The sequence below is a fragment of the Marmota flaviventris genome, chromosome 6 (genome assembly GCF_047511675.1).
Source record: "Marmota flaviventris isolate mMarFla1 chromosome 6, mMarFla1.hap1, whole genome shotgun sequence".
Taxonomy (NCBI): domain Eukaryota; kingdom Metazoa; phylum Chordata; class Mammalia; order Rodentia; family Sciuridae; genus Marmota; species Marmota flaviventris.
Window position 1 is genome coordinate 126,414,804 of NC_092503.1, and position 15,856 is coordinate 126,430,659.

A 15,856-nucleotide genomic window follows, 5' to 3' on the forward strand; every position below is an offset into this window, starting at 1 on the left:
TTTAAGTAACCAATAAAACCCTGTTATCATTTTATTTATTTATTTATTTATTTATTTATTTATTTATTTATTTATTTATTTATTTATTTTTAACTTGTAGATGGGCACAATACCTTTATATTATTTATTTATTTTAATATGGTGCTGAGGATCGAACCCAGTGCCTCACACATGCTAGGGAAGTGCTCTACCACTGAGCCACAACCCCAGCCCCTGTTATTATTTTTATTATAGAAAAATTTCATAGATTATGACAATCACCATTACCAACATTGCCTCAGAGAATATACTATTTACTACATCCCAAGAAATATCCAGAACACTTTACCTAATTCACTCATCCTCAAAATGACCCTCTGAGGCAAGTTGTATTACTATACCCTTTTTAATAAGAAGAATCAGAAATTCAGAGAGGTTAAGGCCTAAAGCAATGTAGCTGGGATGTCCTGATACTTGCAATAATGTGGCAAAACTCGAAGACATTATACTGAATGAAATAAGCCATGTAGAAAATGACAAATATTGCATGTTCACTTTTATATATGAATCTAAAAATTTGAACTCAAAAAGGCATAGACAACTAGACTGCTGGGTCTGGAGATTCAGAGGGAAATGAAAACTGGGTAGAGGTTGGATAAAGACACAAAGTTTCAGAAAGGAGGACAATTGAGCTGTATTATAAAACATGGTGACTATAAGTATTGCTACTGTATTGTTTACCAGATAATACCTAAAAGTGTAGATTTCACCTCAAAAAATATTATAATTGTGTGGGGTGATAGACATGTTAATTTTTTCTCAATTATACTTATAAAAATCTGAAAGAAAAAAAAGTGTGGTAAAGATGGAAATTGTGTAGGGTGATGGACATGTTAATTGAATAGAAAAATAATTTCCTAATATGCATATATAAAACATCACATTTTAGCCATAAATACACACATTTTTTTTTCTCAATTATACTTATAAAAATCTGAAAGAAAAAAAGTATGGTAAAGATGGAAATGTAGCAAAAGTTGTGCAAAATCATAAGCTTTTCACAGTTAAATATGGTCCAAAATACTAACGTACATTTTTATGCCTTAAAAAGTTTGTATTCATGTGCTATTTCACAGTATACAGATTAAAAGTTCTGTTATATACATGATTCTTACTTAGTGTTAAAGACACATAAAGAGTTCAAAGTGAGCACAATTAGTATAATTGCAAGCCACACAGGAAATTCAGGGGAAGTCTAGTGTGTAGTTTTATTGTATAATGAAGCAAATTGTTTAAATTAGCCTTTACAAAGCCCTCAAAGACTATTGACTGGCAATTGACTCATAGATAAAATTCTTATATTGCAAATGTTACTTTATATTATTTCCTTGTAGTTTCTTGTACTACAATTGATATGACTGACAATTAATAGGGTGAATATATAGTTCTCATATTTCATATAGAAATTTTTTAATAATTATGTAAACAATAAATCATTCTTTTCATAAAAATATACTCCTTAATTTGGAAAATATAATTGATGTTCAATATATATTAATAAAAACATATTAGATCAAGCTTAAAACTGAAGATAACAACCTCTCACAGCAGTATTTATCACAATTTTTTCCAATACATTTTCAAGTAATTTTTGAACTCTATGTCTTGAACTACCACAAATATTCTTTATGGATTTCTAGGTAGCCCAGGTGCTCAAACATATACTTCACCAAATTATATGCAAACTATGATGACTAATATTCAGCAAACTACTTATCAGAACTTTCAAGTTATACCCATTTTCTATACTTATATTGTAGAAACTATACTATATAGTATATAGTATAGAAAATATATGTAATTATATATATATATATATATATATATATATATATATATATATATACACACATATATATGTATATATGTATGTGTGTGTATGTATATGTGTGTATAAGAAAAGAAATATAAGACAATTACTTATGGTACATAACTCACTGTTGTGCTACAATTAGTGAACTTATAACACATAAATGGTATGAAAGAACATGTTCCAAATTCCCCTCAATACTTATTGTTCATCAAAGAACAACAGTGTTGGAGAAAAGTATTGCAGGTGTGCCATTAGTCTCTAAATAAACCTAGATAGGAGACAAAATTATCCTGCCTAGAAAGACAGAAATTAAAAGACAGATTCTGCAGATTTAAGAATTGATAGTACCATCTTCAGATGGGAGTTATAAACTGAGTTTGATGTATTATTACACTGTTAATGTCACAAGTACATAGGTCATTCTCTTCCCATTAGTCTTCTAACTGCCTCTCTTATGTCTTTGTTTCTGAGGGTATAGATGAGAGGGTTGAGGCTAGGTGTGACAACAGTAAAAACAGGGAAATAAACTTCCCTTGATCTTGAGAATTTTCTGTTGGTGGTTGAAGATAAATGCAGAGAACTGGAATGAAAAAGAGGAAAACAACCATAAGATGGGCTCCACACGTCCCAAAGATTTTCTGACGTCCAGTATTTGACAGCATCCTCAGAACAGCCTGAGCAATGGCACCATAGGATGTTAGAATGAGGACAAGAGGTGTGAGAACAAAAATAGAGCTTGTGAACATGAGAGTCAGCTCATTAGCATGAGTATCAACACATGACAATTTCAGGAGTGCTGGAACTTCACAGAAGAAGTGATCCACTTGGTGATGTCCACACAGGGGTACCCAGAAGGTAATGAGGGAATGGAGTACTGAGTTAATAAAGCCACTTACCGAGGAAGCCACAGCTAAGTATTGGCAGAGTCGAGGGTGCATGAGGACAGCATAATGCAGGGGTTTACACACAGGTGCGTAATGGTCATAGGACATCACCACTTGCAGGAGGTTAACCAGCAATTGGGGGATGGAGCTGGTGGTGTAGCAGAGATCCAGAAAAGAGATGTTTGAGAGGAAGAAGTACATGGGAGTGTGGAGACGGGAATCCAGGTATGACAGTATGACGATGAACAAATTACCTATCAGTGTCATCAAGTAGAATATAGAGATTACAACAAAAAAGCTGTTTCCAGGTTAGGCCAATGAGAAAAGCCCGGTAGAATGAAGTATCCTTCAGAAGTTCCATTGATTTTTTTTTCCATTGTTGTTTTCTATTACCTGAGGAAATAAAATCAAATTATCTCAAAGAATATAAGAAAATGATCCAAGAATCATAGGGACATGGAAAAAATAAGGAAAAAAAAAAACAGTTTTTAAAAGCCTGCCACTGTTGAATGCTATGATAAGTAGGGCATTAAGAGAAATTATCTCAGTAATTGAACAATAATAGAATCTTCAAGTTCATATTTGATATCAATGTAATAGTAAAATATATTGGTGAAAACTAAAGTACTGCCTATACCAGTATATTACTTAATAAATATAAAAAGGAATGATGCCTTTAGGAAGACAAAAATGGAAACAAAATTGGTAGATGATAATTTGACAAGGAACAGGTTATTTACATAGTCTAAAATATCTGTTCACCATTTACTTGGTAATACAAAGTGAAAGATTGTAATTTTATATTTTTTAGTTGCAGAACCTGGTGGACATCCCCATAACCAGGTGATGAGTGTCAGCATCAACAATGTTGAGAAAAACCAACGTTATGGGGATACTGATGCTCTCAACAGGACACAATACTGCTTCAGTCATATTTTTGCCAAGAATGCAAAGTCTAATTCTAATAATGAACAAACTTGACCCATCTTAAAAGAAACAGAACACTTTACCTGTACTCCACAAAAATGTCAAAGTCAATAAAATCAGTGACAATTGAGAAACTGGTTTATGATAAAGGAGACCAATGGGGCACAATAGCCTAATTTGTGATTCTACAAAAAAGATCTACTAAAAATTATTGAGACCATTAGAAAATGTAAATATAGACTATTGATTAGATAAAATTATCTCCCCATTAAATTAGCTGATTTTTAAGTGTACATATTTTACATAAAATGCTGTTCTTTTCCTTAAAAATTAACACAAAAAGACACTATGTTGGTGGAACATAGCCTCTCCAATTCATTCACAAGTGCTCCAAAAAATAAAAATGATGGATAGATAGATTGACAGATAGCTGGAGACACAGACCAATAGATACATAGGTAGATGATAGAAAACTAGATGAAAAAACAAAGATTTTCAGGGAAACAGTTTACTAAGGCACAATCTAGGTAAATGGTACATGGTGGTATATTGTACCACTTTTTCTAATTGTTCTTTAAGTTTGAAATTTTACTACAAGAACATACAAGATAATTTCATTTACCACATCCAGATATTTGTCTTTTTGTAGAAAAAAAGTAACACCAACAATTTAAGTTAAAATTCATTCTTAGGTGAATTTTAATTGGTATGTAAATAGTAATTGAAGAAATACCTAATTTAGCTGAGAAAGATAACTTCCATGAAGCAATATTTGTTACCAAACAGAATTTTTGTTACTAAATGAGTGACTTCAGTTTTCTTTTTGGCATTTTTAGGTTAATATCATTTACGTGACAATAAAAACCATAATAATTACAATCCTGTCAATCATACATATGGCTGAAAGTACAGGAGGAAAAATTCTTAATTTTGTAATGATATCAAATTATTTATATAGGATACAAGATATTTAGATTCAATTAGATGTGCTTATAGAAAGAACTTTATCATCTTATTTGTGCATTTAGACTCAAAGCTACTTTCTAACTGTAAAATAAAACACAAATAGAGATAACAAAAAGAGACACATCTTACAATAATTTAAGAGTATTAATATATGAACAAGATAGAAATATTGATAAATGAATATTCAAGTGATCTGTAAAGATTGTATGAGTCTAAATTTGGAAAGAAAAATTTGTAGGGAAAAGAACAAAATTCACTGACAGCACAAAGAAAAGGTATGGAGAGGAACCTGGTGATAATACTTAGAGTTGGAAGAGGGCATCACGGGGATGAGAAATTGATACCCCTGGTCCTGAGGTCATTACATGATATCTTTTTCTCTAGGATATTAAATGTTATGGTATTTAAATTCTAAGCACAAGTTCTAATTACTACATATTTAGAAATTTTCAGTTTAGAGCAGAACTATGAATATCTAATGAAAACATAAAACAGATTAGGTTATTTAATATATTGTAGGTAATGAAACTTACTTTTGGTTTTAAAAAAATAACACATATATTTGTGAGTCTTAAGTAATATCTTTTCTCCAGCAATTTTTCAATCTGCATCTTAAATATTAATATTCCCTTTTGTTATATAGTTATTTTAGCAATGTATACTCCACCATTTGAGTTTCCTATTTTCCTCTGAATACATGGTCTCCTCCCAATTTGTCATATCCTTTTATCCTTTCCTTTCTTGGCCAATGCATTCTTTCATGATTCCTCATAAGCCATGACAGAAAAAGAAAAAGGTTACCTCAGAGCCACCTGTGGTTTCCTCTTTTTGTTGTTTCTTAGTTGTTTATGTCCTATAAATGCACCTCTAATACTAAAAAGAAAATGTTGGGAGTAGCTAAATAAGTGGGTTTCAGCAGGAAAATGTGAAGCATTCAATTTGGCTCCAGTCTTTAAGACTGCTCAGATTTAGTAATTCCTAATGATATTGGTCATGAACAGAATAATTCACCGGTTGTTACACTAGCCTAGAATAATAGCTTCAACTCAGAAACTGTCCAGTTTAATCAGTGACTACACTTAAAAAAACTTTCTTAAAAGTTACAACATAATTCAAAAATAGCAATAATCAAAGAGTAAATCACAAGTATTTCTTCACCATAGACCACTGCCATTTGAGGGTAATGGTAATTTTCTAAAAGAGTGTTAAAATTTCTTTAGAATGAGAAATAATACATATAAAAAGTTTGGGCATAAATGTTGTAGTTATTTTCTCATAGAGAGGTAATTTTCTTTGTCTTTTACAGGGCTTCCATGACTTAGTTCATTAACTAAAACAAAGTGGCAGTTGTGAAATAACTTTATACAGTGCATGAACTTTCTTGACTATTTGTACACAAGAACATAAAGATGTGAAACTTGAGATGGGGAAAATTTCATTTTTTCAGATGCAAAAACTTGAAAGTAGAATCTTATGTTTTAACTTTCTTATTAGTGGAAGGGAGAGAAATAAAGACCTGCTCCAATGTTGTTCTTATTGGCTGTGGATGACTTCTCCACTATAGGTTTAAAAGTTAGCAATGTGGAGGGAAAAGGGTTGCTTTTCCTATCTCTTTTTTTTACAGACAAAACCTTTAGATCTTGATTATATTACTTCTTTCATATTCTTACCTAGTACTCAAATGGTACTGAAACAACTTCTTTCAATTCTATCATCCCATTTCTGTCCACGTTCCCTGTATGTCATCTTCCTTATGTATACTTCAGGTCTAGAAGACTTGAGTTTGTTGATTTTCTTGAAATCCCCAACATAAATTCTTTCCTACACCATGGATTATAATCTACAAAATCAAGTCAGTAAAGCAAAGTCTTAAAGTTACTCCACGTTACTAACTGTGATTATCATTGCTACAGAAGAGAAAATCCTGTGTTTACTCAAAGTATTTGAAGCCAGAAGGAAAAACTCAGAGCCATCAGTGTATAGGGGATTGATTCTTAGAACCTTTGGGCCTTTGTGGAAACAGAAGAAGAATGTGACTTAATTTCCTTGACTGGGCCATAGGGATGGAAAATCACAAGTGTCAATTAATGCTTTTTGAGACTTGTCTTGGTTATCATACTTTCACAGGAATTTGACTACCATGATACCACATCATTGTAGGAAAATTACAATGAATTCGTAGTCTGACCTTCACTGAGAAAAATGCTGAGCAGTGTCTTATAAGAATAAAAGGGGATTTCTAGAGTTACCTTACATTTCTTCTGCAAATTCTCATCCTGCTAATGACTAAAATTGGAGGGATAAATTGTCAACTATCACATTTGAAGAAGGAAGAAGGCATGAAATAGTAAAAAATAAAGAATGAGAGAGAGAGATCCAAGATGGCAGAAAAAACAAGAAATCAGATAGGCAGCTCTTCTGCAATGTGGGTGAACAAATAAAAGTGGGGAGGTACACATTACTGGAACATCCATTACTGGATGTAATGGGTCCAGGAACACATTACTGGACATCCAAAGCAGAACGGGGACACAGGACATTGGACATAATAAAATGAGAAAAAATCCCCAGAGGCACAGCTGTCACAGCCAGTCCAGAAGCTCCAGCCAGAGTTGTCCCTCCATAAGCATAGCAGAGGGATAAGGGAATTAAAAGAACCTGCATTTTGGGGAGGCCCAAGTTATGTCTGGGTATGGAGCATTTAGAGGCCAAGGACATTGTCAAGCAAACTCAAAAGATGCACTGTGCAAAATCCACACCTAGGGAAAGAAGCATCCATCTCTCTAAGAGCAGAGGACAAAGGAAGGAACCATTTTGCAGCTGCAGTGCAGGGGTTGGTGACTAAGCAAGCTTATTCTTGGCAAACCCAAATTTGACCAGAAATGCAGGCCCAGTAAATATACACTGCACATTATAGGGTGTGCTTAAGTGACCAGAAGAAATCAAACATGGAGAGAGTTTTACATACGAGACAACATGACCTCTGTCCTGCTATCTTGGATCTCTCTCTCTCCTTCTTTATTTTTTGCTATTTCATGCCTTGTTCCATCTTCAAATATGTTGCAGAAACTCACCTAGCTCTATTCCTCTCTCTCAAATCTGATTATTTGCAGGACCAGCTGGGAGAGATGCATCTGGCTGGGAACTCAGAAGGGCAGGGGCTGAAGAAATTGTTTGGAGACTGAACCTGGGACCAGGAAACATGGAGTCTGCAGGTGATGTAAGCAACTAAGAATTGGTTAGTCCAATACATGAATGGAACCCAGGGGAGATCCCTAGGGTAAAGACTTCCAGCATGGACCAGCAACTACTGGGCATTGGAGGTGAGCTGATTTAAAATTTCCAGACCAATTAGCATTTGACAAAGAGTCCAGAACCTTCCTAAGCCTAAATTCTGCCTCCAGGAACTCCATTGACAGGATTACATCTCTCACTTCAGCAATGCTAAGAGTGGAGAATCACTCCAGAAGACTCCACCTAAAACTGCTGAGAAGAGAAGCTGAGAATATTTTGAACTCCAATGGAAAGAATTTTTTAAACTTTTCATGAAGATTTTTCTTCTTTTCTTTTTCTGTTTATTTTGTTTTCATTATTTAATTGTGACCTTAATTGTACATGGACATTTATGCAGTTTCCTATTTTTTTCTTCTCATCTCTAGCATTATTTAAGCCAGTTATTTCACATAAATTAGATTTTTATAAACTAGGATATTTGATTAGTATATTTTAGTTCCATTTTGTATTCTTTTGTTTTTTATTTTTTTTAAATTTTGCTTTATATATATAGTTTTCTCCTACTTGTTTCCCTTAATTTTCTTTTCTTCTTCTAACAGCCAATGTCTATTTTTGTATCTTTTACTCTTCCATTAATCTTCTGTCTTCTCTCCTCCTACCTTATAATCATCACATCTTATATCATTTCTGTTCTCTCTGTCCATCATCTGAAAATGTAAACCCTTTTGCAAACTTGCTGTTCTTATTATAGGCAGTAACTTATCATAGAATTTCTGTTTATTGTGATAATTAACATTGTAGACATTGTGGTAGAAACTATTTGATTTAATGCTATAAATTGTGTGCATTCATTGTTTTTGTTATTATTTGTCTCTCCCTAAACAGTGAGATACTAGAAACCTTCAAGGAAACTTCAAGTTCACAGTGTAGAAACTCTACTGACTCAGGACCATACTTTTAGATGAGTAGACATTAAAAAACAACATAAAAAGAAAAGGAAAAAAATAACACCAAGCAAACCAAGATACTCCAATAACAGAGTCCATTAACACCACAATGGAAGAAATGTCATAGAAGGAGTTTAGAATGTACATGGTTAAACTGACCTATGAAATAAAGGATAATGTAAGAGAGTCAATATAGGTAGCAAATCTCCATCACTTCAATAAAAAGAGATTCTGAAACAAACAAACAAATAGAAATACTTGAAATGAAGGAAATGACAAACCAAATAAAAAATTGAATAGAAAGCATCACCAATATGCTAGACCACTTTGAAGACAGAACCTCAGGCAATGAAGACAAAATATATAGTCTTGAAAATAGAGTGGACCATGAGGAAAAGCTGTTAAGAAACCATGAACATAAATTCCAAGAAGTATGGGATAACATGAAAAGACCAAATTTAAGATTTATAGGGATATATGAAGGTGTGGAGATACAAACTAAAGGAATGCACCATCTTTTCAATAAAATAATATCAGAAAATTTTGCAAATCTAAAGAATGAAATGGAAACTCAAATACAAGAGAATTATAGGACACCAAATGTGCAAAATTACAACAGATACACATCAAGACACATTATAATGAAAACACCTAACATAGAGAATAAGAATAGAATTTAAGAGCTGTGAGAGAAAATATCAGATTACTTATAAGGGGAAAACAATTTGGATCTCAGGTTATTTCTCAACCCAGATCCAGCTTTGAAGCTGGGTGGTCCTGGAAAACATATACCAAGCTCTGAAAGAAAATGGATACCAACAAATAATCCTATATCCAGTAAAATTAAGCTTCAGCTTTGAAGATGAAATAAAAATTTTTCATGATAAACAAAAATCAAAAGAATTTGCAACTAGAAAGCCTGCACTTCAGAATATTCTCAACAAACTATTCCATGAAGATTAAATAAAAAAAGTGAAAATCAACAAAGGGAGGAATTACACTAAAGGAACAGTTAATCAGAGAAGAAAATAATTCCAATTTATAAACTAGAAATAAACTCAAATGACTGGGAATACAAATCATATCTCAATAATAACCCTAAACATTAATGACCTAAACTCATAAATCAAAAGACATAGACAGGCAGAATGGATTAAAAAATAAGACCCAACAATATGCTGTTTCCAAAAGACTCACCTTTTAGGCAAAGATGTAAAGAGACTAAAGGTGAAAGAATGGGAAAAAAATATATCACTCACATGAATTCTTCTATCTTCATATCACGTAAAGTGATATTCAAGCCAAAGTTAATCAGAAGGGACCAAGAAGTAACCTTTCATATTGCTTAAGGAAATTATACATCAGCAAGACATGACAATCATAAATATTTATGCCCCAAACAATGAAGCATCAGCCTACATGAAACAAACCCTCCTCAATTTCAAGAATCAAATAGACCACAACATAATAATACTGGGTGGCTTTAATACAACTCTCTCACTACTGGATAGATCTTCTGAACAAAAACTAAACATAGGAGCTAAAGAACTAAATACTACAATCAATAATTTAGACTTAACAGATTTATATAGAATATTTTATCCATCAATGACATAATACACTTTTTGCTCAATAGCATATGGATCCTTCTCTAATATGTACCATGCTATGTCAGCTATCACATATGTTGGCATACAATTGTAATATTGCCTTAATTTATTTTAACATCTGTAGGGTTATTTTGATAACTCCTTTTCCATTGATATTAATTTATGTGTTTTTTCTTCCTACTACTTAATTTGAAAATAAGTTGATTATTTTTCTAGTTTCTTTCTGATACAAATACTTTAAGTTATAATTGTTCATGTGAGTACTGTTTCATCTCACAAATCCTGATATTTTAAGCTTTTATTATCATTTAGATGAAAGCACTTTTTATTTATTCTTCTTGTGTTTTCTTCCTTGACTTCAGAGACATTTGTAACTGTCCCATTTAATTTTGAAATAGTTGATGTGGGGGTGGCCTTTTATATATCTTAAGGTGATTGATTTCTAGTGAAATAAATCATGCAGGAACCACAGTCTGCATGATTTTTAATTTAAAAAAATTAAAGAAAAAATAAATGACTGAAATAACTGTCTCCCAAATTGTCAAGTGAATTATAACTTCAACAGAGAACACATGGAATGTGGCCTTTGAATTGCCTGTATAAATGCCCCTTGTTCCTTCTGATGGTCAGAATCACAGCATTTGGGACAGAAGACCCCTGTGTTTCTCCTTTGTTAGAAAAGCAATAAACTTTCTTTTTCCTTTTTCCTCAAAACTGTGTCCTTGTTATTGGATTGGCATCAGGAACAAGTATTGAGCTTTCGGCAACATATCTTCATATATTTGATCTTATGCCATATGCCTCTGTGCCTCTGTTCATTTTTCTCCAGTCTTTTTTCCCCTCTTCATACTGTATAATTTCTATTTATCAATCTTCAAGTTCATGAATTCTTTCTTGTCACCTCAGCTCTGTTTTTGAGATACTTAATTTTCTTTTGACTCAGTTTTAATATTTTCAGCTCTTGCATTTATACTTTGTTCTTTTTACAGATTATATCTCTTTGCTGATATTTTCTATTTAGACTTTTTATTTAATGTAAGAGTTTTGCTTTGTTGCCCAGGCTGGGCTCAAACTCATAATCCTCCAGTCTCAGCCTTCTGAGTATCCGGGATTGCAGGCACTCATTACTGCATTATTTAATATAATTCTGTCCATCTATGCTCTAATCACTCAAATATTTTATTTATATTATTATAAGTGGCTTCTCTCATTATAGAACTTTATAGAAAGATCCATTGAATACATACACGCTTCTGTGTTTGGTTTCTTGCACCCTGTACTACATTGTCTACATTCATCTATGCTGCTTTGTGAATCAATCGTTCATTCATTTCTCTTACTCCTGAGAACTGTTATGCTGGTTAAGTATACACAAATTGTTTACTTGTTTTCTGTTGATGAATAATTGATTCTGTTATCTTAAAGTATGCCTCCCTCAATTTTCTGGCATTACTCCAAGGACAAGATAGAGCCTGCTTCTCTTACTTTCAAGTGTGCATTGCACCTAATGACTCACTTTTAACAAACAGAATGTGGCAGAAATGATGGTGTGTGACATCTAAGCCTAGGTCATAAGTACCATTGTGACTTGTACCTGTCCTCTCTCTTGGATCTTCAGTCAGGGGAAACTATCCAAGCAGTGGCTACAGAGGTGCATTGCGGGGGTGGGGGTGTGTGGAAACTAAGGTTCTCCAAAGGAAATAAGCAACAAGTGACTGGGACATATGTAAGATAAACATTTAGTCTCATCCAAATCATGTGTGGAGGGCAATTGGCTGACATCTTGACTATAGACTTAGAGAAACCTAAGCTGGAATCACTAACTGTTCAGCTGCTTCTGAGTCTCACAGAAAATAGGAGGTCATCTCCCAAGAAACCCATAGAAATTGGGAGACAATATGTGTTGTTTAAAGCCATTAAGTTTTGGGGGGAATTTTTTTATGCAGCAATAGATGGATGGTTAGATGATTTACTGCTTTTACTGTTACAAGTAAATCTGCTATGAATTTTCATGTACAAGTCTTTTGTGATCATATATTCTCATTTCCTTTTGTTAAGTACCTATGAGTAGACTTTGTGTGTGTCACATGGTAGCCATTTTTGTGAGTGAGAAGTGATATCTCATTTTTAATTTTACTTTAAAAAAATTTGTAAATCTCAGGTATACAACATGATATATATGATATACATAATTATATACATATGGTATATTATGCATCATGTAATATATAATATATGATCACTATATATTATTATATATAATATACAGACAATTATATAAACAAGCTGTGAATCGATTATATATATATATATATATATATATATATATATATATATATATATATGATTACTATGGAAAACAATATATCTGCTTATCTAATAGGAACAACGTCTTCACTGAAGCATCCTCTTAAGCATCATATAGCCAACATGATGATTTCCTTATCATTCTGGGCTTCTTGGTAGAGAAGAGAAAAATATTATAATTAAAATATAGTAACATGTTGTTAAACCATGGGAAGATGTTTGGAAAAATTAATCATTAGATATTTTCATCATTATGTGAACATCATAGACTTTATTTATACAAATATGACTAACACATATCTAGCAGATAAAATCTGTGGGATCACTATTATATAGGTGGTTCATTGTTGACCCCAAAATCAATATGCAGCATATAACTGTCGAAAGCTTTCCTCCTAATATTCCTCGTTTATTATAATCTAATGAAAACTTCTATTGGTGATTATAGTATGACAGTAACTGTTTTCATCAGATTGACAGGATGCCAATTCTATCATTTTTTTTTTTTTTGGTACTGGGGATTGAACTCAGGGGGACTCAACTCCTGAGCCACATCCCCAGCCCTATTCTGTATTTTATTTAAAGACAGGGTGTCACTGAGTTGCTTAGAGCCTCTCTGTTGCTGATGCTGGCTTTGCATTAGCAATCTTTCTGCCCTCAGCCTCCTAAGCCCCTGGGATTACTGGTGTGCATCACCTTGCCCAGCTTCTATATTGGTTTTTAACGAAAACAATTGCATGTATTTGTATGAGGTGATGGATTTGGTTGAGTTTTAGTTCCTCTTCCCTGTGGCTATTACTTGAAGGATAAAAGAAGAAAAGGAAGGCAGAAGAGGATCAACAAAAGAAGGAGAGTAGAGACAAATGATCTTGAAGAGGAAGGAAAGAAGACATATAATGAATTGAGTGCTCATGTCCCCTCAAAATTTCTAAGTTGAGCCTAGGTGTGCTGGTGCATGCTTTAATGCCAGCAATTTGAGAGGCTGAGGCAGGAGAATTGCAAGTTCAAAGCTGGCCTGAGCAATTTAGCAAGGCCTAAGGCAACGTAGTAAGACCCTGTCTCAAAATAGATAAAGAGCTGGGGGATGTAGCTCAGTGGTAGAGCAGCATAGATTCAATCTTCAGTATCAAAATTAAAAAGAATATCAATGGAACAAAAGTGGACCAGGTGACTGCAGCAGTGTTGTGGGATACCCTTTGCTGAGGAAATAATTCTGGAATGGAGCCAGGTCTCATGAAATTCTATATCTCAAATGTACAGGGCAGTATGCCTCAAGCTACATTTCAACCTGTAAAGCATTAGGAAATGTCTCATGACAGCCTCCCAGGGGATTTAGGAAGAGAATGAGAGATGGTCTTGAGGCAAGTCCTAGCAATCTGCACATCTTCTCATACTCTGTGGGAATTAAAAGCATCCTTCTAAGTCTCAGATTAGCTGTGGCTCAAGCATTTGCTTGCATGGCCCACATAAATATCTGTAAGGTTCTAGAATGCCATGATGAACTGGTTCTCCTACAGTGATGTGATAAATGCAGAGAGATGACAGAGTGAAAATGGGCATGATACCTTTAGGGAATCTGTAGAAGGGAAGGCAGTAGAGAGAGGATGGAGAAGAGAGGAAATATTAAACACTGATGGTAAAGATCACTGAATTTAAGATGCTTTATGGAGATATTTGTCTTCTCTTCATTGAACCTCTGTCTCTCTCTCACATACCACATGCTTATGCTTAGCCTGTACACTGGCTCAGGCAAGTGGCTTGGGGAACTTAACAGTCTTATAAATCATGAAGAAGGTCTCTTGACTTAGAAGTGTACTTTAAGCAGCTCACCCTCAGCTCTCCCTGGAATCACCTTATTTCCCCAGCAACCTCCTGGATGCCCTCTTTACCTCCTTGTTCCTCAGGGTGTATATGAGTGGGTTAAGTGAAGGAGTACCCACTGCATAGAAGAGGCCAAAGAACTTGCCCCTCTTTTGGGCATATGGATTTTTGGGCTGGAGGTAGACAGCAATGACTGAGCTGTAGAAGATAGTGACAACCATAAGATGGGACGAGCAGGTCCCTAAAGGTCTTTTCCATGCTTGGGCAGAGTTAATCCTCAGCACTGCCTGGGCAATGGCACTGTAAGAGACAAGGATGAGGCTGAGAGGAACCACCACAAAGATGACACTGGATACAGCTAACTGGATTTCATTGTAGGTGGTGTCTCCACAGGATAGTCTAATCAGAGAAGGAACTTCACACAAAATGTTGTCTATCTGCCGGTGGGGACAGAAGGGCAGGTGAAGAGTAGGTGGTGTCTGGACTATGGATTGGGCCAGACCCATAACCCAGGCCACAGCTGCCAGTTGCCTGCATAGTCAGGGGTGGATGATGGTGGCATAGTGAAGGGGCTGGCAGACAGCCACATAGCAGTCAAAGGCCATCACTCTCAGGAGGATGTACTCAGTTGTTCCTAGGGACAGAAAGATGAAGAGCTGGATGAAGCAGCCCAGGAAGCTGATGGTCTTCTTGGGGCCCCAGAGGTTGACCAGCATCTGGGGGACAAAACTTGTGGTGAAGCAGAGGTCCAAGAAGGAGAGGTTGGAGAGGAAGAAGCACATTGGAGAGTGGAGCCTGGGGTCCAGCACCAACAGCAGGATGATGAGTGTGTTGCCCACCAAGGTGAGGAGGTAGGAAGTTAAGACAACCACAAAGAGAATCCTTTCCAGCCCTGGGTATTCAGAGAAGCCCAGAAGGAGGAATCCCAATGGGAAGCTTTGGTTGACCATGGCCTATTCCTATTCAGAATTAGAACGATAAGATTATCAGATGAATGAGCTCCAACCTGTTTTGTAAAAAGTCAACTCAGATACTTGTCCTGTCATTAAGTGGACATTTCTTCCCTTCTGCTCTCCCAGGCTTCCATTCCCAGGCACACCACCATCCAGCATCTCTGTTCCCTTGTTCTTCCTGGTCAAACCTTATCTTGTTGGAGGACAGAAAGCAGCAATATGGTAGTAATGGTTGGAACCTTGGAACCCTGTCCTGTTGTCTCTGACTTCCTGGCTAAATGCAAAGGCAACTGATATACAACATGTGCTAATTAATTACTCTTCGTTAATTCTGGAAAAACTTATTAGGCATCTA

General features: G+C 34.8%; 1 protein-coding gene and 1 pseudogene across 1 annotated transcript; both read right to left on the reverse strand.

Moving 5' to 3' along the window:
- Positions 1–2,304: 2,304 nt before the first annotated feature.
- LOC139706262 (olfactory receptor 2J3-like) lies at positions 2,305–3,003 on the reverse strand. Its single transcript, XM_071613967.1, has one exon. It carries the CDS (start codon positions 3,001–3,003, stop codon positions 2,305–2,307), a length of 699 nt encoding a protein of 232 aa, XP_071470068.1.
- An 11,577-nt stretch (positions 3,004–14,580) lies between these two features.
- Positions 14,581–15,498, reverse strand: LOC139706263 (olfactory receptor 2H1-like; annotated as a pseudogene).
- Positions 15,499–15,856: the final 358 nt, after the last annotated feature.